The sequence below is a fragment of the Indicator indicator genome, chromosome 9 (assembly GCF_027791375.1).
Source record: "Indicator indicator isolate 239-I01 chromosome 9, UM_Iind_1.1, whole genome shotgun sequence".
In the NCBI taxonomy this organism is placed as follows: Eukaryota; Metazoa; Chordata; class Aves; order Piciformes; family Indicatoridae; genus Indicator; species Indicator indicator.
The window spans coordinates 28307488-28332164 of NC_072018.1; the positions used below are offsets into that span (position 1 = coordinate 28307488).

Here is a 24677-nt window from a genome sequence, read left to right on the forward strand (position 1 = left end):
CTCCCACCAGCCACTCTCTCTCTCCAGACGATCACATTCTCCTGCTTCTTAATCCCACACCCAGAGAAGTTATTGATGAGATAAAGAACCAAGATTGCATCACTGAGGGGGACATGGTACCTTCCCACGCAGTAAACACATCCTCCTCTCTGCCATTGTGTCCTCAAGGCTATGTCCCCAATGGCTGATTACAGGGACACAAGAAACACCCTCACTCTGATATGTGGGGTGCTCAGAAGCTAGCACTGGTATTCCAAAATAACCATCATGATGAAACATCCACAGTGAGAGAGGTCACTCCACTAATAGTCCCAAAGCTGCTGACAGCAAGAGGAGCATGATGTCATGCGTTAAAGTAGGTGAATTCCCACCACAAGCATGGGTCTAATCAGGACACAGATTAATATGTAAAGTCAAGGATTTAAGTACATGTGTGTAGGAAAATCTTCTGGTGGTCATGTAAGAGACAAGATCCAAAAATGAGAAACTGCAGTCAGTACCAGTGAGACACTAATCAACAGCTCTGTGGGGAGATGGTGCAGCCCTGACAGATGAAAGCTCGAGAAGCAGAGGCCACAAGCCTCCTCCACATCAGTCAACGATTTGTTCTGTGGCCTTCCACAGTCCTTCCTCTGTCTGCAAGGTGGAACTGAGCTCCGAGGAGGCTTCCTTTCAACCCAACCAACATATCATGCTCTAAACCTGAGGCAGTCACATATCCACACCACGATTCTAAAGAACTTGTGTTTGGGCCTTAATTTGTCTGCAGATGGGGAACACAAAATCCAAAGAAAATACTGGAGCCTACCAAATCTTACTCTGTATGTGGGAGAGTATAGAAAAGCCTGGATGAAAGTTTATCTCCGGGCCAAAGTAATCAATAAGGATATTGAAAAGGCTTCCACAAACTGAACATCAGCTTTGTTCCCCAGCGCATGCCAACTGAGCACCGAGCACAGGAAAAGGCACTTCAGATTATTGTAATCCTACAGCTGCACCAGAAACAGCACCCTCTTAACACACCACACCACAATCTGGCTGATGATAACCAAATCAAGACAGCTTTCAAGGTAAGGAACTGCAGGGAATCCTTGACCTTACTGTGACCTCCAAATTTACATCAGAACAAATGACTCTTTCACCAGCAACAGAGTTTGAACCACTCGGTGCCTGCCTACAATAAGGGATAAAGCAGCCGAACCTCTGTGCTGAGCCCTGGCTTGGCTGGTAAAGCCACATCAGCACTTGTGCCGCAGGACTGGAGAGAACGTTTTCTGTCTTTCAGCAGCTCCACAGCTTGCCCAGTCAGAGCAGGTTCCACCAAGCCAACACACAGCAGAAACCAGCTTGGGGAGACAGCCCCCAGCAAGATAAACACAGCACAGCTAAATATGGAAAAAGGGTGAGGTCCAGAACAATAAGACCTAATCTGCTCGTGTCTCCAGACGGGACAGTTGTGACATGCACACCAAGACGTGGATGGGGATAGGACAAGCCATGAACACAAATCTGCATGAACCAGCTAAAAACTGCAGAGCAAATCAAAATCAAAGCATAATTCAAAAGATGATAGCACTAGGTAACTCGCTGCCTCTGCTGTTCACATCACATTCCCCGAAGAACATCAAGGGCTATCACAGTCATTACCCTTCACTGTTCCCGGAGCAAAGGATCTGTGAGAGACGATGCCCACAGGAGCACTGGAGACACTCCCCACTCAACACAGCGGCAGCTGGCCCTGACGAAACCCGTGCAGACAAGCCTGCACCACAGAGAAGGTGCGGGAAGGAGAGCAGGGAGAACAGGCCTTACCCCGGCCCTGTTGGCCCCGAGCCCGAGGAGAGGCCCCGCAGCTCACCAAGGGCTATGCACCTCATGCTCCCCCTCACACCGGGGCCCGGGCTGACCAAGGGGAAGAACGGCAGCCAGCGAGGCGTGACGAGCGGCCACCGGGCCCCGCCCAGACCGGTCAGAGCTCCTCGCACACCCCGGGGGTCCGGCCCTGACACTGACCTCCTCACGCCGCTTCTGCCAGCGTCCGCACGGCGACTCCTCGAGAATCTCGGACTCGTCCTCGCTCTCTTCCTCCTCCTCCTCCTCCGGGGGCGCCGCGGAAGTCACCGGCGCAGACACTGAGGTCATTCCCGGGCCGGACGACGTGGACTCCGGCTTGGAGTCGGAGCCACTGCTCGGCACCTGCTTGCACTCGCCCTCCGACATGCTGCGGTAGCACAACCTGAGGGCGAGAAGCGTGGGCCATGAGGCGAAAAGGTGAGACCAAGTAAAGCCAGGCCAGGCCAGGCCGGACCGGACCGGATCAGGCCCGCCGTACCGGGCCGGGCCGCGCCCGCCGGGCCTGTCAGTCGGGGCCGCGCCCCGGGCCTGCTGGCAGCGCCCGACCAAGTCGGTTCCAGCCCAAGGCGGAGGATGGCAGAGGGCAGTACAGGAACCGAGGAAAGAGGGAAGCCAGAGAAAGTGATGCAGACTCACCGGGCTCGCCCGGCACCTCCCGGTCCCCAGGCGCGTCGCTGCTCCGCCGATAGACCTCCGCCGCCAACCGCCGCTCTGCGTAGCGCGCCGTCGGGGGCGGAGCCTGCACGACGAAGGCCAATCAAAGGCCGCAAGCGTGGCGTCAGCCTCCGCGAATTGGCCGGTGGGCGGAGCTCCAACGGACATCAGAGAACAGGGGGCGCCCGAGCGCTCGCTGAGCGGAGAGGGCGGGGCCGCTTAGCCAATGAGAGTCGGAGAGCGGGGCCATCAGCCTACTCTGATTGGCTAGTGGGCGGGGCTGAATTTTTATTAGGTAGTGTAGGCAGGCCGGGGCCCTTATACTGTGAAGGCAGGGATTATTGCGAGGTGAATTGTTCTCGCTAGAGCACCCGCTGTGTGAGGGTCTGCCGCCTCGGCCGAGCTTTGAGCCATCTAACGCCACAGGCGGCCAGTGGTACCGCTGGTCTCGAATTCCCTGTTTCCCCTCCCCGCTGCAGCATGATCGTGCTCGGAGCGTGGCTGCCCGGGGCAGCATGGCAAACTGGCCCTCGGAGTGCGTCTGTCCCGGCGTGGGGGAACCCGCGGCGATGGGCGGAGAGAGCTGTCGGGCAGTTGAAAGCTACGCTGGGCAGCCCAGGCGGGGCTCGCGAGCTGGCTGGGCGGGAGGAGTGGCCACCGAGCGGGGCGCACTCCTGAATGGGTGCTACTCTAGCCGTCGCTATTCTCAATGGTAGGCGCTTCCGGTCCCTGCGCTGCGTCCGCGCGGTCTGAGCGCAGTTCCCCCGCGGCGACTCTCTAGCCCGCGCTTCCGGCCGCGCGACTTCCGCTCGGTGGGAGGTTCCGCCGCCCGCGCTACCTTGCCGCCTGTGCCGGGCCGCCCGTGCCCTCCCGTGCCGCCCGGTACGGTCCGGCCGAGCGCGGCCCGGCTGCTGCCGCCGCTCCTGCCACCACTCTTCCGCGCAGGGTCCGCCGCCCCGGGGACCGGGTCCGCCGGCGGAGGCCACTGCAGGCGCCATGGGCGCCTACCTGTCGCAGCCGAACACGGTGAAGAGCTCCGGGGACGGGGCTGGGCTTGGGCCGCGCCCGCTCCACTTCGGCTTTAGCGCCATGCAGGGCTGGCGTGTCTCCATGGAGGTGAGCGGGGCACCAGCCGCGGGCCCTGCGCCGCCGCTCCACCGAGGTGGGAGCGCCGGTGGTGGTCCTGGGCACAGGCAGCCGCTCCAGCTACGCGTCCGGCGGGGAGATTTCCTCCTTCCTCGGTGCTCTGCGCCCGCTGGAGGGACATGGGCGGGGGGCGGTCGCTCCTTTTCTCCCGCGGGCACGGGGCGCTAAGGCCGCGTAGTGGGGAGGGGCCGCAGCTCCTGGTGCTGCCGTGGCCATGCTGGAATGCCCGTAGGCTGCTGCTTGCCACGATGAGCTGCGGGAGAGGCACCCCGCCATAAGGGCACGGTGAGTTTTCTTCTCCCGACACACAGAGCTTGGAAAAACCTTATAGGGCTGAACAGCGGAGGGAAGGACAGTGAAGCACTTGGGATGGAGCACAGTGTGACCGCAGATGGAGAATCCTCAGGCAGAATCTCTCCTTTACCCTTCAGGCAAAAATGAAGCGTCAGTCTTTCTCTCTTGTTCTTATTTGTTTTCTAGGCAGATTTATTGGAGGAACTCATTGCTGCTCTCAGCCACTTGTAGCCAGGCCTGGCTTTACCTTCCCATTAGGCCCATTACAAGGCACATGAATTATCATAAGTTAGGTTTCAGGTTGCAGGAGCTGGGTGCTTGTCCATGCTCATCCCTATGAAGGGGGAAATCTGTTCGAACCACGTTGTCAAGCTGCTGGGACTTCTCTGCCTTGCCAGTGGTTACTGGTTCCTTGAATGTGAATTCAGGTGCCCTCTGTACCATTAATGTGCTGGTTTATTTCCCTTCTAGGCAGCCAGCAAATGGGCTAAATCACATAAGGGTACCAGCAGTTCCCCCCGGGGTACATTGGCTCTGAATGCAGTAAAGCAGCCCCTTTTTTGCATCCCTTTGGCTAGTCTGGAGAGAACATCCCATCCTGACTGTCAGGGATGGATTTTCTGCAAACATGGGTTGGTGAGCCATGCTATCAGATGCTTTACTGCTACTGTAATGTCACAGCAGCTGTACTGCTGACAGCATGGTGATTCCAGGTGTTTCCTCCTTTCTGTGTGCATCCAGTCTCTGTGAAACCCTGGACTCTGGGTTCCAGAGCACAAGAGGCAGGAGGACTGGTGCACTCAGGGTATGTCTGTGCTGAGCTGTGACTGGTAGTGTCTCAACTGGTCCATCCTGGTGACCTCTGGAGGGGTGAAGTGGTGGCACAGACATTGCTGTAACATGGAGGTGATGTGCAGTGTAATCTCTGCAAGGTGATTAGCTCCTCTGTCAGAAGCTGAATGCAGACAGTGCTCTGGCACCCTGGGTACCATTTATAATGCTGGTGGGATAAAGTAGCTCCCTGCAGGGTGGGACACTGGTTCATGATCTCACCTATTTGAGGTTCGTTCTTGCTGCTGTTGACCTTCACAGAGCTTGGATGGGACCCAGAGCTTGCAGCTGTGTTTTTTGCACCAGCGAAGGCTGATCTTTGGCTTATCTCCCTGCTGGTAGGAGCAATGCTGAGGCTGTTGGTGTGAACATGGTTTAGCTGTGTTGTCCAAGAAACGTGGGTTATCACAAGAAAGGAAAAGATGGCAGGAGTGTGTATGTCACAAGCAGAACCTGCTGCACGTTGCTTCTGAGTCTGTGGGAGAGATGGGAGAGAGACACGTTCCACATAGAGCTCAGCAGAAGTTGTAGTACATTTTCTGTCATTCCAGTGCTGTGTGGTCTTCTCTTGGTTTGAGTGTTTTCCATTTCTTCATGTTTAATTGTATTTTCACTCTTCTGTGAGGCTTGGAGAAACTTCTGAGCAAAGGCTTTATTTTTGTGTTTAGTGAAGCCAGTCAGAGTATGTACAAGTGGTAGTAGGTGGGATTTGGGGTAGTGGAATTTGTTTGCAGGAGTTCTCTATTGTCTTTAACTTGTGTTTTAAGAGCACCTAGGTGAGGGAGGAATGCAAGATGCTGAAGAATAACCCCATTAAAGCCCAGAGAGGTTGCTTTGTGAGTGAGGAAAGGTTTAAGACAGATGCAGGATCCAAGGTACTGTGAGCAAGCAAGGGAAGAAGCTGAAGACAGGACTGTGGTGCAGAGAAGTGCTCTGGAATAGTGAGATGTGCAAGAGGTGACTTCGGAGGTGGTTGGATGAGGCTTCTGTGCTCTTCTGATGGTATCTTCATGATAAGACACCACCAATCCCCATGTACAGCCTCATTTCACTGCTGGTCTCATGAAAAAAGCCCTTGCCTCAAAAAATCCAAGAACTGGGTTGCAGATGTGGAGACTGGTCATTTTTAACCTTCAGCTTTAACTCATTTGCTAATTTCATCTGAGTTTCATGTTTCAAAACTACTGTTTTTCAGTGCTGCTATAGTAAGCCACCCTTGATAGATAGCAAGAAGCTGGTGTCTGGCCTTTGTTGAGCTCTTGGAAGTGCCTGAGATTGTGGTTACCTGGATGTGAGTCACTGCAGGTAGCTTCTAGGACTGGAGATGTGTAGCTTGGTAGCACAGGGTGGTCACTTGGGTGTTGTCTGACCCGCTTGTAGGATTGAAAACACCAGGACTGGTGCACAGTCTAGCTTACTGGTGCAGAACAAGTCTTGAGTGCAGCATGAGAGCTGAACCATCTCTTCCCAACATGTGCTAGCCTTGCTTGTCCACACTCCTTGACTCAATACCCTTCTCCAGGGTCAAGATGAGGTTTGGTGAGAGTTCTACAAAGTAGAGACTGTTCTTGCTTCCAGTGGTGGGTCTCCTCCCCATCAGCATCTGCATCACTTGCTCTAATTAAACTGCTCTTTAGTCACCTGGGACTTACCCCAGTTAATTCCTGGTGGTTTTGCTGTCTCACTGGCTTCTGAAAACGCTCTGAAAAGTGAGCAGAAGAATGCTGCTTCTCCGTTCATTCCTATTTTCATTCATTGCCTCCAGTGAACATGCTGGTTACATTCCTCCAGAGTAATCCAGAGTTATTTTTTCATTTTGAGCTATGATTTTAGCTTGCCTGCTTGGACCTTGGTTTCACTGCACAAAGTTCTGCATAAACTAGAACCTCTCTTTTTCTGTTCTCCTTAGTGCTTGATAGGCATTGCAGGGAACAGAATTCTCTTAAAGGATTGTGGGACCCCAAAACGTAAAGAGTTTTTATCCATGGAGTTCTGCAATGTAAAGTAGAAGAGTTTCAGAACTGCTTGACTGTGCAGCAGAGGTAGCTGTGTTGGTATAGAACTTTGGGTTATGGCTGACAATGTGGTTGAGGCAGCTGCCTCAGAGTCAGCACAGTGTTTTGTGGCACCTGTAGCACATTTAACTTCAAGGGGATGAACTTGAACCACAGCTGAGAGACAAGATCATGTTTTGTAAAGCGTTATATGATTGTTCCTGAACAAAAGCATGTGGGGTGTGACCAGGTGTGACCAGTTGGTGTGTTAGGACTTGAGCTTTAAGGAATATCAGGAGATGAGTTGGGCAGGGGAAGGGTTTGAGAGGAAGATTCAGCCAATGCATTGATTCTTTGCACTAGAATAGCCAAGTTGGGTGAAAAAGGTCTGATACCTGGCTGTGAAATCTGGGTGGTGTCTTCTTCAGAGTTTGCTGCTCTTGAGAGATCTTGGAGAAAGAAAGGTTGCTCAGTGTATGTAGTATGTATGTTGCTGGTGGTTTTTTGGGAGCATGCTCAGGGAAAGGCTAGGTGCAGTTTCATATTTACGTCCAAAATGCCCCTGGGGCACATTTGGCCTTAGGAAATAACACCTGGGGTTGCACTTTGGATTTTTTGTGGTTAGTTGACTAGTTCTTGTCCTTTGGTTCACTTCTGAAGAGACTTAAGCAAGGCCAGGCTCTTCACCTCACTGTCAGGTAGCTGTGCCTGAGGCCAGCAGCACTTTCCTGGAGCATCCTACATGGCAAGAGCAGCAGAAAGGAGCCTTTGTCCCAGGATGAGGTTTTGCAGCCCAGGCTGTGGTATGTCCTTCCAGGCTGCTTGGACAGAAAACTGCTGCCATCCATGGCTATGTTCACCAAGACAGGCAAAGGCAGAGCTACAGCTGGTTGAAGGCATGAGGTCAGGAGGCTCCCTATTGACCTTCTGGCTTTGACAATGCACTGGGATGGCTTTTCAGGCTATGTGGCTCTTGTTGGCAAGAACAAGGAAGAGAGTGTCTGAAGGAACAGCCAGACTCCATAGGTGACCATGGGTCAGTTACGTTTGAGAGAGCAGAGGGATTTGACCCTACCTTGAGCGACTCTAGAGTTGTATTGAGTGACAAGGATAGGTGCCAAGAGTTGTACATGGTACCAAGGATGGGTTCCTGCTCCAGCACTGAGAGCACCATAACAACAAAGATCTGTGCCCCCTCTTCGACAACTGTGCTCACTGTGTTAGCTTTGGACAATGAGAGGTGGCTTTCGTTCTGTGCGTGCTATCCATCCAGCTTCCAGAATCCTCATGTCACTGCTCAGCTTCCCTGCTCCTTTCTCCACTTCTCTGTGAGGTTTAGTGCAGCCCATCTCACTGCAGACTTCTTTCTCTTTCAGGATGCTCACAACTGCATTCCCGAGCTGGACAGCGAAACAGCCATGTTCTCCGTCTACGATGGACACGGAGGTAACGGCATCTGCTCTGCTCCCCAGAGCCCTTCAGCCTGACTCTTCTGGGGAAGCACCTACCAATCATTAGAAATCCTGGTCCTTCTTGAGAAGCATTTAGTTTGATAGATGTCACCATTGAGGTTCTGACAGTTTCTTGGGGTTTCTAGAAGGAAGGTCACGGGCTGATAGGAAATGGAAATAAGATTGGCATTGCATCATCTAAATGTTTTAGGAATGAATCTTCATGGTGGAAAAGCTACACAGAATAGTCACAGAAGAGTGGTGGTAAGAAAAACTACATGAGGTTGGACCAGTGACCTGGCTCCAGTCAGTGTGTTCTGGTAATTGCCAGAACTGGGTTTCTGAGGAAAGACTGAAGAAACACTGCTTGGGCCATAGAATTCAGTTGGCTGCTGGTAGTGGACGTAGCCACAGATTCCAAACATCATATTGTCCCACAGCTGTGACAAATACAATTATTTGTCTTCTTACATCATAGTGTAACTCTGCAACATGCTTTCAGTGAAGCTGACTGGAGCTGCCTGTGACTTTCAGGCTACAGACACACCCTGAATTTACCATGACATTGTTTTCTGCTTCTTTCTCGGTTCCTTTCCTAACAATCCCTATCAGCTCATGAGCTGCTTTGATACAATAAACTATAAGGAGACATTTCTAGAGCTCTGGCCCCTGTTTCTTCCAGATCTTTCTTTAGGTGGCAAGAGTTGGTTTGAGTCCACCCACATGCCTGTCTTTGTCAGTGAGGAGTTTCATCTGCCAGTATCACATGAAAGCACAAGATCCTCCTGATTTTAGTTTTGATCATCATGAATGCTCCATCACTTCTTGATGCCCTCTTTTCCAGATTGTTTCTGTAGATGTTGGACAACATCAGTCCTCCAGGAGTTCTCTCAGTGGTCACCCTCCATTTTCTATCACAACTTGCTGCTTTTCCCATGCCAGCTCAGTATGTAAAACATCTGGTGATGTATTGGAAAGCTTTTTGAAACTCTATATGGAGTAGATCAACTAAAGTGCCTGTTTCCTCTTGCTCTTTGGAAAAAAAAAAATTTGACCAGTTTGGAACTCTGCTGTGTATTTAACCCCTGCCCATGCTACCATATGTATCCATGTATCTTCTAATGGTATTTGTTACCATCTCTGCTGTTGGCTCTGTTCAGACAGCAGGTCTGTGGTGTTGTGAAGCCAGATTCCACCACTCTGAGGCTTTTTAGTTTACTTTTTGGTATATGTGTACCTTTGATTTCTCTAATAATGGGGCAGATTCAAGTGGAAGGTCACAGTTGCAGTTTCTCTCTTCAGAACTGAGTTAGCTTATTCTGCCAATAAGTAAAAAGGTGTTTAAGACCTTTTTTATTCAATAGTTCTTATTAAAAAGCTCAGCCTGAGTAGATAAGCTGCTTAGGGGCTCTTCAAAAGATTAGTCTCACTCCAAAGCATTTAGATTTAACATTTTGAAATTATTTTCTGGTTGAATTTCATCTTAGAGCATGCAGAGACCTGGGTGGAACAACTACTGATATCCTGAAGATTATCTTTGGCTGATGGGTTGGTTCTGAAAGGCAGAGGAGGACAAAGGAAAAAAGAGAGAAGGATTTAGCAACTCTTCAACGTTATATTATTTCTTGCAGGAACTCAGGACCTGTTTGTAAGCATCTAGGAGATGTGAAAAGAAGTAGCACTGAGCAAAAGCTGGTCAAGAATGAATAATATCAAAACACATCCATTCTTCAAGATCAGTGTAGTTTCTCAGCTAACATGAAGGTCTATTTCATCTGTTGGGTTTTGGGAAGAGCTTGGACACTCCTACGACATTCCTGTTAGTGCAGGACATGAAGTAATGTGTTTAGGTTTTTTAAATACAGTGGATTCAAGATAGACATTGGAGGAAGGCATTAATCAAGATGGCAAAGCACTGCTATGGGACTCCAGCTTGTGTTTTAGGTTTACCAACTCCTATTTTAGCTTTCCAGTGATTGAACCTCTACAGCTTTTCCTAAACAAACCTTATCCATAAGGGTATGGATATAGTTGACCCTGACTCTGAAGAACAACTATTGCTCATCCCTACATTTGTATGATTTTATTGATGCCTTACTTCTTTAGTTTGAAACAATTTCTCAGATCTGTGCCATGTAAAAGAAGGTTTTAGGGTGGGAACCCCTCTAAGATTTATTAGCTGGCAGTGCAAAAAAATTTATACCATACTCTCCAGTAAACTTCCTACTCCAGATGAGCTGGAAGAGGGTTTTATTACTCTGCTATATGAAAAAAAATATGGGATTTGAAGGGGGTTTGTTCATATTTAGCTTCCTATTTGGCTCAACAGCTTTTATTTGTTTTCCCCCTATGGACAAGACTTTCAGTTTTTGAAGGATACTGCTGGTTTTTGGCTTTCCCCAGTTTTCCTTTTCACTTTCTCTGGCTTTCCTGCCCCCACATCTCCAAGAATGGTATCTGGGTGCTCTGCACCTCCAGTACAGTGTTCGTGATCTATATCTGTTGATTTATCCTTTTTGTTGTTTCTTTTAATTTTCCCTCAATAAGTGTCTTCATTGACAGGTAGCTCTCCCTTTTCAATGTTATCATTGTGAGAATCGTAGAATCATGGAATGGTCTGGGTTGGAAGGGATCTCCAGAGGTCATCTAGTCCAACCCCCTCTGCAGTAAGCAGGGGCATCCTCAACTAGACCAGGCTGCCCACAGCCCTGTCAAGCCCCACCTTGAATATCTCCAGGGATGGGGCCTCAACCATCTCCATGGGCAAACCTGGTGAGGTTTTTCTTTTTGCTCCTACCAGAGTGTTTAGTTTGAGTACAGTGAGCCCTGCTGTCACTTCTTTCCAGTTTGTGTGCAGATCAGTGGATCTCTCATCTTCTTTGTCTTCTTGCCTTCTGTGATCTGCCTTAGCATTCTGTCTCCCTCATTGTCTCAGAATGGGAGTTAATACTCTAGGTTTAATATTGTAGAATCATTAAGGTTGGAAAAGATCTCCAAGATCATCAAGTCCAACCACTAACCTAGCACTGCCAAGTCCAAAATGTATAGTATTGACATACTATTTTAATACTACTGACATAGTATTTTAATCCATAGGAATTAGATTAGATATTAGAAAGACATTCTTTTCTGTGAAGGTGGTGAGACACTGGAACCAGGTTGTCCAGAGAAGTTTGTGGAGACTCCAACCCTGGAAGTGTTCAAAGCCACATTGTATGAGGCCTTGAGCAACCTGGTCTAGTAGGCAGTGTTCCTGCCCATGGCAGGAGGTTGGAACTAGATGATCTTTAAGGTCCTTTCCAACCTAAAACCATTCTATAGTTCTATTGTATTTGTTAATTGACTCTAAGCTTTCTTTAATTTATATATAAATGGTGTGTGTCTAAACACAGATCAAATCTTGGAGTGGAGTCTACTTTCAGCCTTGTGGAGGGTGAGTTTGCACATCATCTCCCTAGTTCCATGTCACAGGGCAGAAGTACCATGGGGCTGAAGCCTTTGATCCTTCATGGAATGGGCAGGGAGGGACCTTGATGAAGACCACCAGGCAGGACTGGGATGTCTAAATCAGCTTTCAGAATGATCTGGGTCTTCAGCCATGTGGCTGATGTCCTCAGAGGGAGGATGCTTGATAGTTAATGAAGATGAGAGCTTGATAAAATGTGGAGGATGGGTGGATTTTGGCATAAATGTAGCTAAATCCAGGAGCATGTTACACAGTGAACTGAAAGCAGAAATTAGTGTCCAGCAGGTAATTATGCTGATGGCACCTGAGCTGCAGCCAGATCTGGGACACAGAATGCACTCCATGCAGGTCAGGACCCAAAGCAGACCTTTTCTATTGCAGTCTCAAATAGCTTTGTCAGTGACAGAAACCTGGTGGGTCTCTTGCTGCAAAAGGTCCAGAAGGTCAAGTTTCCATGTAAGAGGTGAACTGCTTGAGCCAGTTCAGTTTCTCTGGCCAGTGTAGCAGCAATGTGCTTTCAGTTCCTGACTCAGCTGTTAGAACTGATGGGGCTCGCAGGGGTTGCCGTGCAAGCAGCTGGACGTGAAGTCTGTGTTCTGGACTGTGCTGTGGTCTGTGAGCTGCCTTTTGTGAGAGCCTGTTTTGATGCATCATCTTCCTCACTCAGAGGACTCCAAAGGAGAATCTTGTTTTTCCAGATGTTTTGGTTAAAATGCTGTAATTGAGCACTTTGTATCCTGTGAGCAGGGAAACGGTACCACCACGACCAGCTCACAGAGGGTGGCTTGGTTTGAAGATGAGCTGAAGTTGATGGAGGGACATCTGATAGACTGAGAAAAGGGTCCCATGTGAAGCTTCATCAGTCTGCAGCAGCAGTGTCTGTTGTGACATTTGTGCTAGAGCTGCACAGGAAGCAGCAAGGGTTTCTCCTCTTGCAGTAGTTTGTTTCTGGGTAGCCGCAATCAGGCACGTTGAACGTTCATAGGTCACTATTTAACCTCAGCGTCCCTCTTGTTTCACTGCGAGAGCCTTTCATATCAGGGCTGGCTGCCTGCTTCTCTGGTGACAGAGCAGGACCTTTCTCTGCTGCTTTGCTTTTCACAATGCTGCCAGGCTCATAGGAAGCCTCTTCCCACAGGCTGTGCTCCAGTCCTTTGCCCCACCAGCTTACAGGGCTGTACTGGGACTGAGGCTGCAAAGCTGTGGTGGCTTGCTCAGATCAAGCTTCCTTGTTGCTGTGAAAAAAAACCCTTGTCTATAGCTGTGGCAAGAAGACTGCAACGTTGGGTCATCTTTTCCATCTGGTGGGTGATCAGGTGTCTGTGCTGGTATTATTAGATCTGTCAGCTGCTTCTAGTAGCTAGATCACACAGAGCTCTGCTGCCCTGTCTACAGACCCTGCTGGGCAGGGACAAGGGTGCCCTTTGGTCACTCTCTCCTTGGCTCCTCACTACAAGGAGGACATTTTGTTGATGGCATATGTCTAAAGAAGGGCAACGAAGCTGGTGAAGGATTTAGAGAACAAGTCTTCTGAGGGGTGGCTGAGGAAACTGGGGTCATTTAGCCTGCAGAAAAGCAGGCTCCAGGGAGACCTTCTTGCTCTGTACAACTCCCAGAAAGGAGGTTGGAGCAAGGTGGGGTTCGATCTCTTCTCCCAAAACAAAAGCAATACAAAAAGAGGGAAACAGCCTCAAGTTGTGCCAGGAAAGGTTTAGGTTGGACAACCCCAAAAGGGTTGTCAAGGCCTGGAACAGGCTGCCCAGCGCAGTGCTGGAGTCCCCATCCCTGAAGGGGTTTAAAAGCCATGTAAATGTGGTGCTGAGGGACATGGTTTAGTGGTGACCTGGCAGTGCTGGGTTAACAGTTGGACTCAATGATCTTAAAAATATTTTCCAACCAAAAGGACTCTGGGATTCCATACATGGATATTTTATACCTCGCCTACATCAGTTACCACAGCATGCTTAGTTTTATTAGCCAAAATCACAGTACCTTAAAGAGGAGATACTGAGTTGGACTGGCAAGGTCTGCTTCCATATGCCCATGTCAATGGGCATGAGTTGTCTGTCCTCATTTGAGATCCTGTAAGGTCCAGCCAGTCTCTTAGTTCTCTGACAGATCTGTGGTTGTCAGGTCATGCTGATGTTCCTTTTAAAGCTCTCATTAAAATGCTCAGGTGATTCCTCTTGCTCTCTTACATCACTTGTTTTCCTCCCTTCTTTCTCCTGCACTGTAATTTTTGACAGCTCGGTCAGAGCGAAGCTCAGGCTCTTTGTTGTCTAGACCTGGAGCACTGAACTTTTGCAGGGCTATTTAGCAGCAACTAGTTCTCTGTCCATTGTCAGTGGCCACTTGATCTCTGTTCTGCAAGCACATTTGGAAAGTCCCATCTGCTCTTTCTTTCTCTCAAATCTTGCTGCCTCTTTGCTCCTTTGCCTCTCACAGCTTCCCATCTCTTATACAGTTCTCTGCCTCTCACATAAAAACCTCAACTACTAGCCTGATCTTACAAGTTGCATTGTTCTTTCTGGTGCCCCTTACTGAGCTGAACTACAGAATTCATGATCCCTTAATTCTGTTTAACCTTCTTCCTCTCTTAATGGCACCTCCACTTTGGCCACAACAACCCCATGCAGAGCTACAGGCTGGGGTCAGAGTGGCTGGAGAGCAGCCAGGCAGAAAGGGACCTGGGGGTACTGATTGACAGCCGCCTGAACATGAGCCAGCAGTGTGCCCAGGTGGCCAAGAGAGCCAATGGCATCCTGGCCTGCATCAGGCATAGTGTGGCCAGCAGGAGCAGGGAGGTCATTGTACCCCTGTACACAGCACTGGTTAGGCCACACCTTGAGTACTGTGTCCAGTTCTGGGCCCCTCAGTTTAGGAAAGATGTTGAATTGCTGGAGCATGTCCAGAGAAGGGCAACGAGGCTGGGGAGAGGCCTTGAGCACAAGCCCTGTGAGGAGAGGCTGAGGGAGCTGGGACTGTTTAGCCTGGAGAAGAGGAGGCTCAGGGGAGACCTCATTGCTGTCTACAACTACCTGAAGGGAGATTGTAGCCAGGAGGGGGTTGGTCTCTTCTCCCAGGCAACCAGCACCAGAACAAGAGGACACAGTCTCAAGCTGCGCCAGGGGAGGTTTAGGCTGGAGGTGAGGAGAAAGTTCTTCACAGAGTGGTTGGCCATTGGAATGTGCTGCCCAGGGAGGTGGTGGAGTCACCATCCCTGGAGGTGTTCAAGAGGGGATTGGATGTGGCACTTGGTGCCATGGTTTAGATAGGCATGAGGTGTAGGGTGACAGGTTGGACTCGATGATCCTTGAGGTCTCTTCCAGCCTTCTTGATTCTATGATTCATGGTCCCAAAACACATCTCCTGTGCTCTGTACTTGACAGTGTTCATGACTGAGCTCTGGAGTCTTCCCAGCTCTTAAAAAAATCTTCTAGCTGCTCTAGGAGTGGTGCTTGGTTTGAGTTGTTAAACCACTGCCCAGCAGTCTGGTGTTCTGACCACCATTCACTCATGCCATGCCACACACGCCTCCCTTTCCTGTACCAGGATGGCTGCTTTGCTAATCAAGACTCCACCTTCCTGGGAGGTTTCTCTCAAGGCTGTGGCTTTGTATTTTGCTTGGTTTAGAACACACACCAGAAAACACCATGCTTTTTGTGTTGCTGATGCCCTGAGAATGTTTACATTGACCAAAAGCCTCCCTTTTCACAGAATCCCAGCATGATGGGGGGGTGTCTAGTCCAACTCTTCTGCTAAAGTAGAGTCACCCAGAGCAGGTTGCCCAGGATCATGTCCAGGAGGGTTTGGAATCTCTGCAGAGAAGGAGACTCCACAACCTGTCTAGGCAGTCTGTTCCAGGACTCCAGCACCCTCACAGGAAAGCTTTTCCTCACATTCAGGCAGAACCTCCTGTGTTCCACTTTGTGCCTGTTGCCCCTTGTCCTGTCATCAGGGACCAGCGAAAAGAGTCTTGCCCCCCACCCTTTAGATATTGATGAGTACTTCCTTTTCTTTTTCCCTGCACTTAAATGTGAAAACAAAGCTTTCTAGGTAAAAAGGGCCTAAGGGCAGCTTTATAGCATTGACCAAACCTGATGAGCAGTAGCTCATTGTGGTTGGCCAGGGGAAATGAGCAAATTCTGCTGTCTTGGAGCTGCAGCCTGCTGGGAGGTGAGGTGTGAGAAAGAGCCCTGGAACGCCCCAGCTGCAGAACTTCCCCATGTTGGAGTTAGTTCTGGTTTGTGTCCCAAGGTTTGCCTCAGGGATTCGATTGCTTAAGAACACATTTTGCTTCTGAGGAGCAGCCTCTAAAAGATTTCTGCTCCCTTGCAGGAGAAGAAGTTGCCCTATACTGTGCCAAGTATCTTCCTGAGATAATCAAAGACCAGAAAGCCTACAAAGAAGGCAAATTGCAAAAGGTAAGAGAAGTGAGCACCAGTGCAGAAGAGGGCCCTTATTTAAGTACCTAAGCCTGTACCTCCAAAGTCATTTCCCTCTCTGGTTTCTAGGGGTGTACATCAGGTATTTGTATTGTATTTTCAAATATAAACCTTCTTCTGTTTGCCAGCTTTTTAAGGTTTGCTTTCTTTTTCTTCTATTTTTTTTCTTAATTTTCAGACCCATTTCCAGTCAAAGGTGGAAACTGGTTCTTTGACTGGTTTTGGTCAGTTGTTTTTTGGGGGTGAAGGTAGCATTGAGGTTGGAGGTTAGTTCATACCTTGCTTCCACAAAGCAATCCCTCTGTTGTTATTCTCCCTTATAGTACTAATGGCTGATCCAGCATCAGGTGTCCCATGGCTTGGTGCTGAGACCCAGCAAAGGGCCACCAAGAAGGTGAAGGACCAGAGCATCTCTGCTGTAGGGAGAGGTTGTTGGAGCTAGGACTGATCATTCAGGAGCAGAGAGGGCTCGGGGGGTTGAATTTGTGGCTGTAAATACCTGGAGGGTGCTGTGAGGATAGAGCCAGGCTCTTACAGTGTGCCCAGTGCCAGGACTAGAGGCCGTGGGCACAGAATGGACCATGGGAAGTTTCATCTGACCATCAGGGAACAGGTTTCAGTGTAAGGGTGACATGGGCACAGGTTGACCAGGGACATGATGGAGTCTCATCCTTGGAGCTATTCAGAAACCATCTGGATGTGGTCCTGGGCAGCTGGTTCTGGGTGTCCCTGCTGGGGGGGTTGCACGGAGTGGACCCCAGAGGTCCCTACCAGCTTCAGCCATTCTGTGGTTTTGTGTGGGGTGTGTCCTGGAAGAAACTCAACTGCACAGCATGACACACAGGTACCCTGTGCACATTCTCATATCCATGTCCATCCCTAGGCCCTGGAAGATGCTTTCTTAGCAATAGATGCCAAGCTCACCACTGAAGAGGTGATTAAAGAGCTCTCCCAGATGGCTGGGCGACCCCAGGATGATGAAGATGAGAAGGAGAAAGTTGCTGATGAAGATGATGGTAAGTTGGATGCCACCAAATAGACAAGACTGCAGCTCCAGGATGGGGGCTGAAAGCAACTGGGCCAGGTTTCCCTCAGCAGAAGGTTTTTATCCAAACTTCTCCACTAAATCTCAGCTGGAGTTGAAGTGCCACTCCTCAGCAGCTCTGAGTGCTTCAGGCTGGTGCTAGGGCAATTTGGCATCATTTGGTCTCTCAGGTTTTGTAGGATTTCATTCATGAGGTGTAGAGTTCTGGGATGTGTCAGAAACCTCCAAACTAGGAAGTGGGCTGAGCGAGACAGTGTGATGTTCAGGGGTAAGCTCTCTGAAGCAGATTCTGGTCTCTTCAGCAGTTCTTTTTCTCACTAAGAAGTGAGCATGCTTTTCCACCAGCAAGTGGTTGCCAGACCATGAAGCCAGCTGGAAGGTGAGCCCTACAGCAGGACCCCATGCTGCTCTCAGCTGAATACCTCAGAGAAGGTATAAAGTGATACCATCAGCTTGAACACTGTGGTGGGCTGAAAATGCTGAATTTGTTGGCCCTCATTCTCCAGCTGACAGGGACAAAGTGGGGTTTAGGCTGACTGGAGATTTTTTGCGTTTTTTGTCCTGTATTTTCATGAGTATTTGAGATATGGATGTTTCTTTTGGGGATTAATTAGCAAAGAAAATTATAACCAAGGGGATGTCAGTAAGGCCCATAGTCAGGGAAGGTCATCCTGTTTTTCTGCCTTCTGTTCCACTGAGGAAATCCTGCACTGACTGCCTGAAGCTGTTCTGTGGATCCTTCTAGCTGGTTGGGATCCCTGTGCTGCTTAAGGCCCAAACTCCACAAACTTCTTCTTCCCAGTTGCAGTTTTAATGAACAGATCAGCACGTGGACACGATCTGTCTGCTTCCCCTGCAGGCCCAGATGAGCCTGTGCTCCACAAGTACTGGGCTCTTTGCCCTCCAGCCTTATACCTAATGAGCTGCCTCCCAGCCAGCTCGTGTCCCAGACCACAGGCACTGGGTGAACATGGCTGGGGCAAGAGCCATCTCCCTACCATATGCTTGTTGTCTACTTGCAGATCCTGGAAGCGGTGGCACAGAACAGGCATGGCCACCTTTGCCTCTGCCCACTGCTGGAGCCTGTCTGCAGCCAGGGCAACTCGGCTTTGGGCCCAGCATGTGCTGTCCAGCTGCTGCCGTGGTGATGTGTCCAGCTTTCTGACCATCTTTGTACTCACATCTGTCCCCCTTCCCATTTGTAGTGGATAATGAAGAAGCTGCTCTTCTGCACGAAGAAGCCACAATGACCATCGAGGAGCTTCTCACACGTTATGGACAAAACTGCACCAAGAACCTCAAAAACAAGTCCTTAGCTCCGGCCGCGGAGAACGCCGCAGAGGGGACAGGCAAGCAGAATGATGGGGAGTCAAATATGAATGGAGAGGCTGACCCAGGGGAGCTTACCGACCACAAGGAGAGGAAGAATGGGAAGCCAGATGAAGAAATCACGGGTATTTCCTCCACCTCAGACAAAGCCAGCGCTGGAGGCAACAGCCCTGCTCCGCAGAAGCCTGAACTAGGCAAAGGTGACGAGGCCGTCACCTCTTCCACTGGGGAGGCCGGGCCCTCCTGCTCCTCCACGGGAAAGCCCCAGCGCACAGCCAAATCCAAATTTTTTGAGGACAGTGAGGATGAGTCAGATGAGGTTGAGGAAGAGGAGGAAGACAGTGAGGTAGGAAACAGCACTGGAACAGAGTGGCCTTCTGGCTGGGCAGAATGCATTGCTTGCTGTGGTACTTGAGCTACGAGCCTTAGGCTCATCCTGGGTGTGTCCTAGGAGTAAGTTTTTCAGGCTGGTACTCCTGAGTCCATCTCATGGGAATGTTTGGGATCGTTTCAGACCACCCTCACCTGTGCAGCAGCCATCATGGATAGCCCTTGGTCTTGCTGCATGCACCATCCCTCCATTCACTATGGTAGTTGGAACCAGCTGCTCTGATGGTAGACATCAGGTGTGGGGGAAAATGCCAGGTCATCTCACACTTCTGGGCTGAACTCATCTGTCCCTGGGATTGAGGGACCAGCTGTCTGGGGAGGGCACCCAGAGTGTCCCGTGTGACTCCTGTGGTTCTCTCTCATTTCTTGTAGGAATGCAGTGAAGATGAGGACGGTTACAGCAGTGAAGAGGCAGAGAATGAAGATGATGAAGATGACACTGAAGAAGCAGAGGAGGATGAGGAGGAAGAGGAGGAAATGTTGTTACCAGGCATGGAGGGGAAAGAGGAGGTGCACACCCTGTTCTTGTGTTCTGCAGCATAACATGGAGCAAGGGGGGCACTTAGCAGGGACTCAGCAAGGAGCTATCTCCATTGGGATTAACCATCTATTTTGTTCTCCTGAGGCTGTCACAGCTGCTGGCAGCCTGACAATGTAAAAAGCTGACAGACAGGGCATGGATCTGGGCAGCAGATTAAGATCAGAATAGGCTAACCCTGCTGCTGGGGGTTAGTGTGACAGGGGAGGGTACAGGACAGCAGCAAGACTCCTCTGCTGGCACTGGAGCTCCAGACAGAGCCAAGGCTGAGGCTCCAAAGCCTGTGGCAGTGCTGGCAGATGGACCAGGGATGTGGGATATCTGGAAAAGGGACTGCAGCTACCAAGGTGCCAGCCTTCTGTCTTCAAAAAGACATTCTATCTGGCAGTGAGGCTGCTTGAGCTGGGCTAGGGCTGGAACCAACATGTCAGAGGTGAGGGTATGGCAGGTTGTGTTAGACGCTGGAGAATCCTGAACCCCACTGGTGCTTTGTGAGGGAGGAATGGAAGCATTGCCTGACCCTGCCCCTCGTGAACACACCCCTGCAGTGCTTCACACCTCCCTCAGGCTTTTCTCCACTGTTCTGTGCATGCTTGTGATGAGAGGGGGCAAGATGCAGCGCCTCAGGGTTTAGGATGTTGCGGGGCCTGTGGTGGCTGGTGCTTGGTTCTCTCATTGACCTGATATGGAGCAGGAGAAAGGAGTCTCAGCAAAGTCCCCTGTCTCTTGCAGCCTGGCTCTGACAGCGGGACAACTGCTGTGGTGGCCCTCATCCGGGGCAAGCAGCTGATTGTGGCCAATGCTGGAGACTCACGCTGCGTGGTGTCAGAAGGTGGCAAAGCCGTTGACATGTCCTATGACCACAAGCCTGAGGATGAAGTGGAGCTGGCCAGGATAAAGAATGCTGGTGGCAAGGTCACCATGGATGGGAGAGTAAATGGTGGCCTCAACCTCTCCCGGGCAATCGGTGAGCGAGACAGGGTGAACACTGGCATGGCTGGCTTCAGTGTGCTTGGGCTGTCCTTGCTTCCAGCAGCTGCCAGCTGCTAAGTTTACGGAGCTGTCATTAACTGGATGATGAATAGAACCTCCTCAGTATTTGATGTAGTGAGATTTCAGTCTAAACAAGAGAAAATGGCCACAAAACTCAGTGGAAGGCCACATCTAGCACCCACCGGTCTGCAGCGCAGGACAAAATGTGAGACCTGAGACCTCTGTGCCAGCAGTTGAGTTGTCAGAAACCACATCACATAAAATGTGTCAAAACCAGGCTGTTGCCATTTGTCCAGGACTTTTTCCTGTTAGGCTGTTGCAGAAGCTGTTCCTCCCTAACTTGGTACTAGTCTGAGCTCATTTATTCTGAGCCAGTCCTGCATGTTGATTTGCAGACTCCATCCCCGCCACTGCAGGGCTTCAGGCAACACCCAGCTGCTCTTTCTACTCATCTTTTGGTCTCTTCTGAGCAGTGTTGGAGTAATTGATGGCTCAGGACACTGAGCATGTCTGCTAGCAACTGAACAAGGTCATGGCTACAGTCTGAGTGGAGGAGATGCTGGGATGCATCAAGGAAAAGGCAGTGATTGACACTGAGAATGCTGGGGGAAGGAAAGGGCAGCATCTGAGAGTGTGAGTGGAAAGTACTGGTGCAGAAGGACCAAACCATTTAAATGATTATCCAAAGGTAAAGAGATAAAAACGCATTTTGAAGAAAAACTAGGGAGTTTGTTAGTCCAAGTAGGCACTGGCATTTCCACCTGCTATTTTGTGGTGGACCTAGAAGTCCCTCCCTAGAGTGTAATTTCAGATAAGCTGCTCATCAGCTGAGGATCAGCTTTCGCTGTGGAGGATTTGGGAAGACCTGAACCTAGCAGCATGATGTGAGCATGGCACTTGAAATACCTGGCCCTGGACAGCCTGTACTCCTGGAGAATGAGCATTGAGTGTTACCACGTCAAAACTGAGCAGTGCTGGAGTGAGCTGCAAATCCTGCTCCAAACCACAGGAGAGCTCATCTCACAGGCACTGTTGCCAGGTCTCAACTGGTGCTGTCAGATGCTGTGTGCTGCTGGCCTGGTGTTGGTCCAGGAAGGGGCACTGGGTTTAGGATGAAATTATGCTGAAATGGAAAAGCCCTTTCCCCTTGTGTGGTCTGGAGGAGGCCACAGAAGTGAGCCGGGGGCTCGAGCCCTTCTGCTGTGAGGACAGGCTGAGAGAGTTGGGGTTGTTCAGCCTCGAGAAGACTTCAGGGAGACCTTGTTGCAGCCTCTTGGTACTTAAAGATTGGAACAGAGTTCTTAGCAGGGCTTGTTGTGACAGATTTAGACTAGATAGAAGTTGTTCACACTGAGGGTGGTGAGACACTGGCCCAGGTTATGGAGAGGTGGTAGATGCCACATCCCTGGAAATATTCTGGGTGAGGTTGGATAGGAACAACCTGATCTAGTTGAAGATGTCTCTGCTGATTTACAGGGACGTTTGACTAGATGACATTTAAAGGTCTCTTCCTACTCATACCATTCTATAAATGTAGCAAGTTTCTTTGAAGTACCCCCAGCCTGGCCTCCTTTGATCATGGGAGCATCTTCTCCAGCTCTGATGGGGCTGTCCTTTGGCCCGTTAGGGACAGGGTTCCTCACTGTTTGGGGACAGGCAGCGTTTCCAGGGTCATAGGAAAAGTGACTTATCTCTCAACCACAGGGGATCACTTCTACAAGCGCAACAAGAATCTGCCTCCAGAAGAACAGATGATCTCTGCCTTGCCTGACATTAAAGTACTGACAATAAATGACGACCACGACTTCATGGTTATTGCCTGTGATGGAATCTGGTGAGTGGTGAGGGTTGTGCCTCCTGGACATCACTGCTCTGGTCTTTCTCTGGAGCTGGGTCTCAGGAATGCCCAAGGGCCCTGGGTGATAATTGGACACTGTGGCATGACTGCTCCCCTCGCTTGTCCTTCTAACCCCTCCAATCTGCAGGAATGTGATGAGCAGCCAGGAAGTGGTGGATTTTATCCAGTCCAAGATCACCCAAAAGGATGAGAATGGAGTCCTAAGGCCGCTGTCCTCCATTGTAGAAGAGGTACGGTCCAGAGCTTCACTATGTCTTCAGCACATGGTTTCTGCATCCCGGTGTGGTGCCTTGGCCCACCTTCTCAATCACTGCCTTGTGTGTTCAGCAGTTGTATCCCAGAAAGGTGCTAGATGCCCCTCCTCTGGAAACATTCCAGGTCAGGTTGGATGGGGCTCCCCTGGAACCTGATCTAGTTGAAGATGTCCATGCTCACTGCAGGGGAGTTGAACCAGTTGACCTTTAAAGGGTTCTTCCAGCCCAAACCATTGTGTGAGTCTATGATAGGGTAGTACTTAGGCTGCAGCACTGGCTGGAACAGGAGCAGAGATACCTCAAGTGGGACCTGGTTTCTCTTGCACCATGACCGGTATTTCTGGCCTCTAGCTTGCTATCAAGGTGAAGGAGTCTCTGTTCCTTTTGTGGCTGTGAACAGCATTTGAGCCAAGCCTGTACCGTTCTGTCCTGGCAGCGCATAAGCCAGGGACTTGGTCTCTTCTCCCAAGAAACAAGCGATGGGGCAAGAGAAAATGGCCTCAAGTGGAAGTTTAGGTTTGACATGAGGAACAATTGGTTCCCCAAAAGGGTTCCCAAGCCCCAAAACAGGCTGCCCAGATCAGTGGTGGAGTCCCTATCCCTGGAGGGATTGAAAGCTGTGTAGATGTGGTGCTACGGGATCTAGTTTCACAGAATCACAGAAACATTCAGGTTGGAAAAGACCCTTGGGATCACCAAGTCCAACCAATAACCCTACTCTACAAAGTTCACCCCTAAACCGTATCCCCAAGCACCACATCCAGATGGCCTTTAAACACATCCAGGTTTGAAGATTCAACCACCTCCCTGGGCAGCACATTCCAATGCCTGACCACTCTTTCCAGGAAAAATTTTTTCCTAATGTCCAGTCTAAACCTACCTAGTTGTAGCTTGAGGCCATTCCCTCTTATTCTATCACTAATTACCTGGAAGAAGAGACCAGCACCAGCCTCTCTACAATGTCCTTTCAGGTAGTTGTAGAGAGCAGTGACGTCTACCCTCAGCCTCCTCTTTCCAAACTAAACAGCCCCAGCTCCCTCAGTCACTCCTCATAAAATTTATGAGGATTTGGTAACCTGGCAGAGCTGGGTTAACTTTAAAGGTCTCTTCCAATCAAAACGCCTTCATGACTGTAATCCACTCATAGTTGCTGGGATGGGTCTGGTGTCTCAGGTTTTTCATATGCTGTGTCCATGGCTCTCTGATCTGTGCTGTCCTGTCCCCCCTCAGCTGCTGGATCAGTGTTTGGCTCCAGATACCTCAGGAGATGGCACCGGCTGCGATAACATGACTTGCATCATCATCAGTTTCAAACCCCGTAACACACACCCGCCTGCTGAGAGTGGGAAACGGAAACTGGAGGCCATGGCCACACCAGCAGCACCAGCAGAGGAGAACGGCAGTGAGAACACCAAGAAAGCCAAGCTGGAGTAGCTGGCCTCGTGCAGGGACTTGGCTGCGCACTCACCAGACTCTTGTTTCTTAAACACGCTGAACTCAAGACTCCCAAAGTCTTGTCCTGTTTTTTAGCCTTAGCAGAGGCCTTGTCTGTCTGTGTCCTGGGGGTGGGGTGGGGGGTGGGTCTGGTTAGCCAAGGGCATGTCACACTCTTCATCCATAACCATTCCAAAGAGAGCCGAGGGCAGAGCTGCGCTGGAGCAGCAGGAGCCAGTCGCAGCAGGCAGCACCCTGCGGTTAGAGGAACGATGTCCCCCCCATTGTCTCCATGTGGTTGTTGCCATTTCTGTGCCTGTGAGTTTCTGTTCAGAGGGAAGAACTTTTTTCACGGTTGAGGTTTTTTTTAATCTGCACCTGATTATTTAAGGCCCTTTTTGTTTTTGTGAAACAATCTGGCTGTGGTGCTGCTGCCACACCTCATCCTGTTGTACACTTTCAATCAATACTTTTTTTGAACTAAAAGCCCAGAAAACATAGCTGTTCTACTGGTCCATGGTTCTTTCCTGGAGGTGGGGGGTGAGGAAGGTGGAGCTGGGTGGAGATCTGTCTGTGGTGCCTCTGCAGCTCACAAGTAGCAGCTGGCTCCTGCTATGTGGGTGCAGTGCAACAGCCCCTGCTGTGAAGTGCTTGGCCCTGCTGCCTCCATAACCCTGAAGTGGCTCAGCTGAGGTGGAGAT

The 24677-nt window shown here is 50.2% G+C and overlaps 2 protein-coding genes across 6 annotated transcripts in view; one reads left to right on the forward strand and one right to left on the reverse strand.

Annotated features, from left to right (window-relative positions):
- NRBP1 (nuclear receptor binding protein 1) overlaps positions 1-2220 on the reverse strand; it is a 32938-nt gene extending 30718 nt beyond the window's left edge. For all 5 annotated transcript variants that reach the window (XM_054383406.1, XM_054383404.1, XM_054383402.1 and 2 more), the window contains exon 1: positions 2014-2220. In XM_054383406.1, coding sequence (XP_054239381.1) covers positions 2014-2220 — 207 coding nt within the window. The remainder of the gene's footprint in view (positions 1-2013) is intronic.
- A 1284-nt stretch (positions 2221-3504) lies between these two features.
- Positions 3505-24030, forward strand: PPM1G (protein phosphatase, Mg2+/Mn2+ dependent 1G). The gene is made up of 10 exons (XM_054383612.1): positions 3505-3624; positions 8150-8219; positions 16029-16114; positions 17019-17151; positions 18386-18855; positions 19272-19409; positions 20170-20404; positions 22135-22264; positions 22416-22518; positions 23773-24030. Exons 1-10 carry the CDS (start codon positions 3505-3507, stop codon positions 23974-23976), a joined length of 1689 nt encoding a protein of 562 aa, XP_054239587.1. The 3' UTR covers positions 23977-24030.
- Positions 24031-24677: the final 647 nt, after the last annotated feature.

Coding starts and splice junctions, on each gene's coding strand:
- PPM1G (XM_054383612.1), top strand. CDS start 3,505: ATGGGCGCCTACCTGTCGCAGCCGAACACGGTGAAGAGCTCCGGGGAC. Junction 8,220..16,028: donor CGTCTACGATGGACACGGAG/GTAACGGCATCT, acceptor GCTCCCTTGCAG/GAGAAGAAGTTGCCCTATAC. Junction 22,519..23,772: donor TGTCCTCCATTGTAGAAGAG/GTACGGTCCAGA, acceptor GTCCCCCCTCAG/CTGCTGGATCAGTGTTTGGC.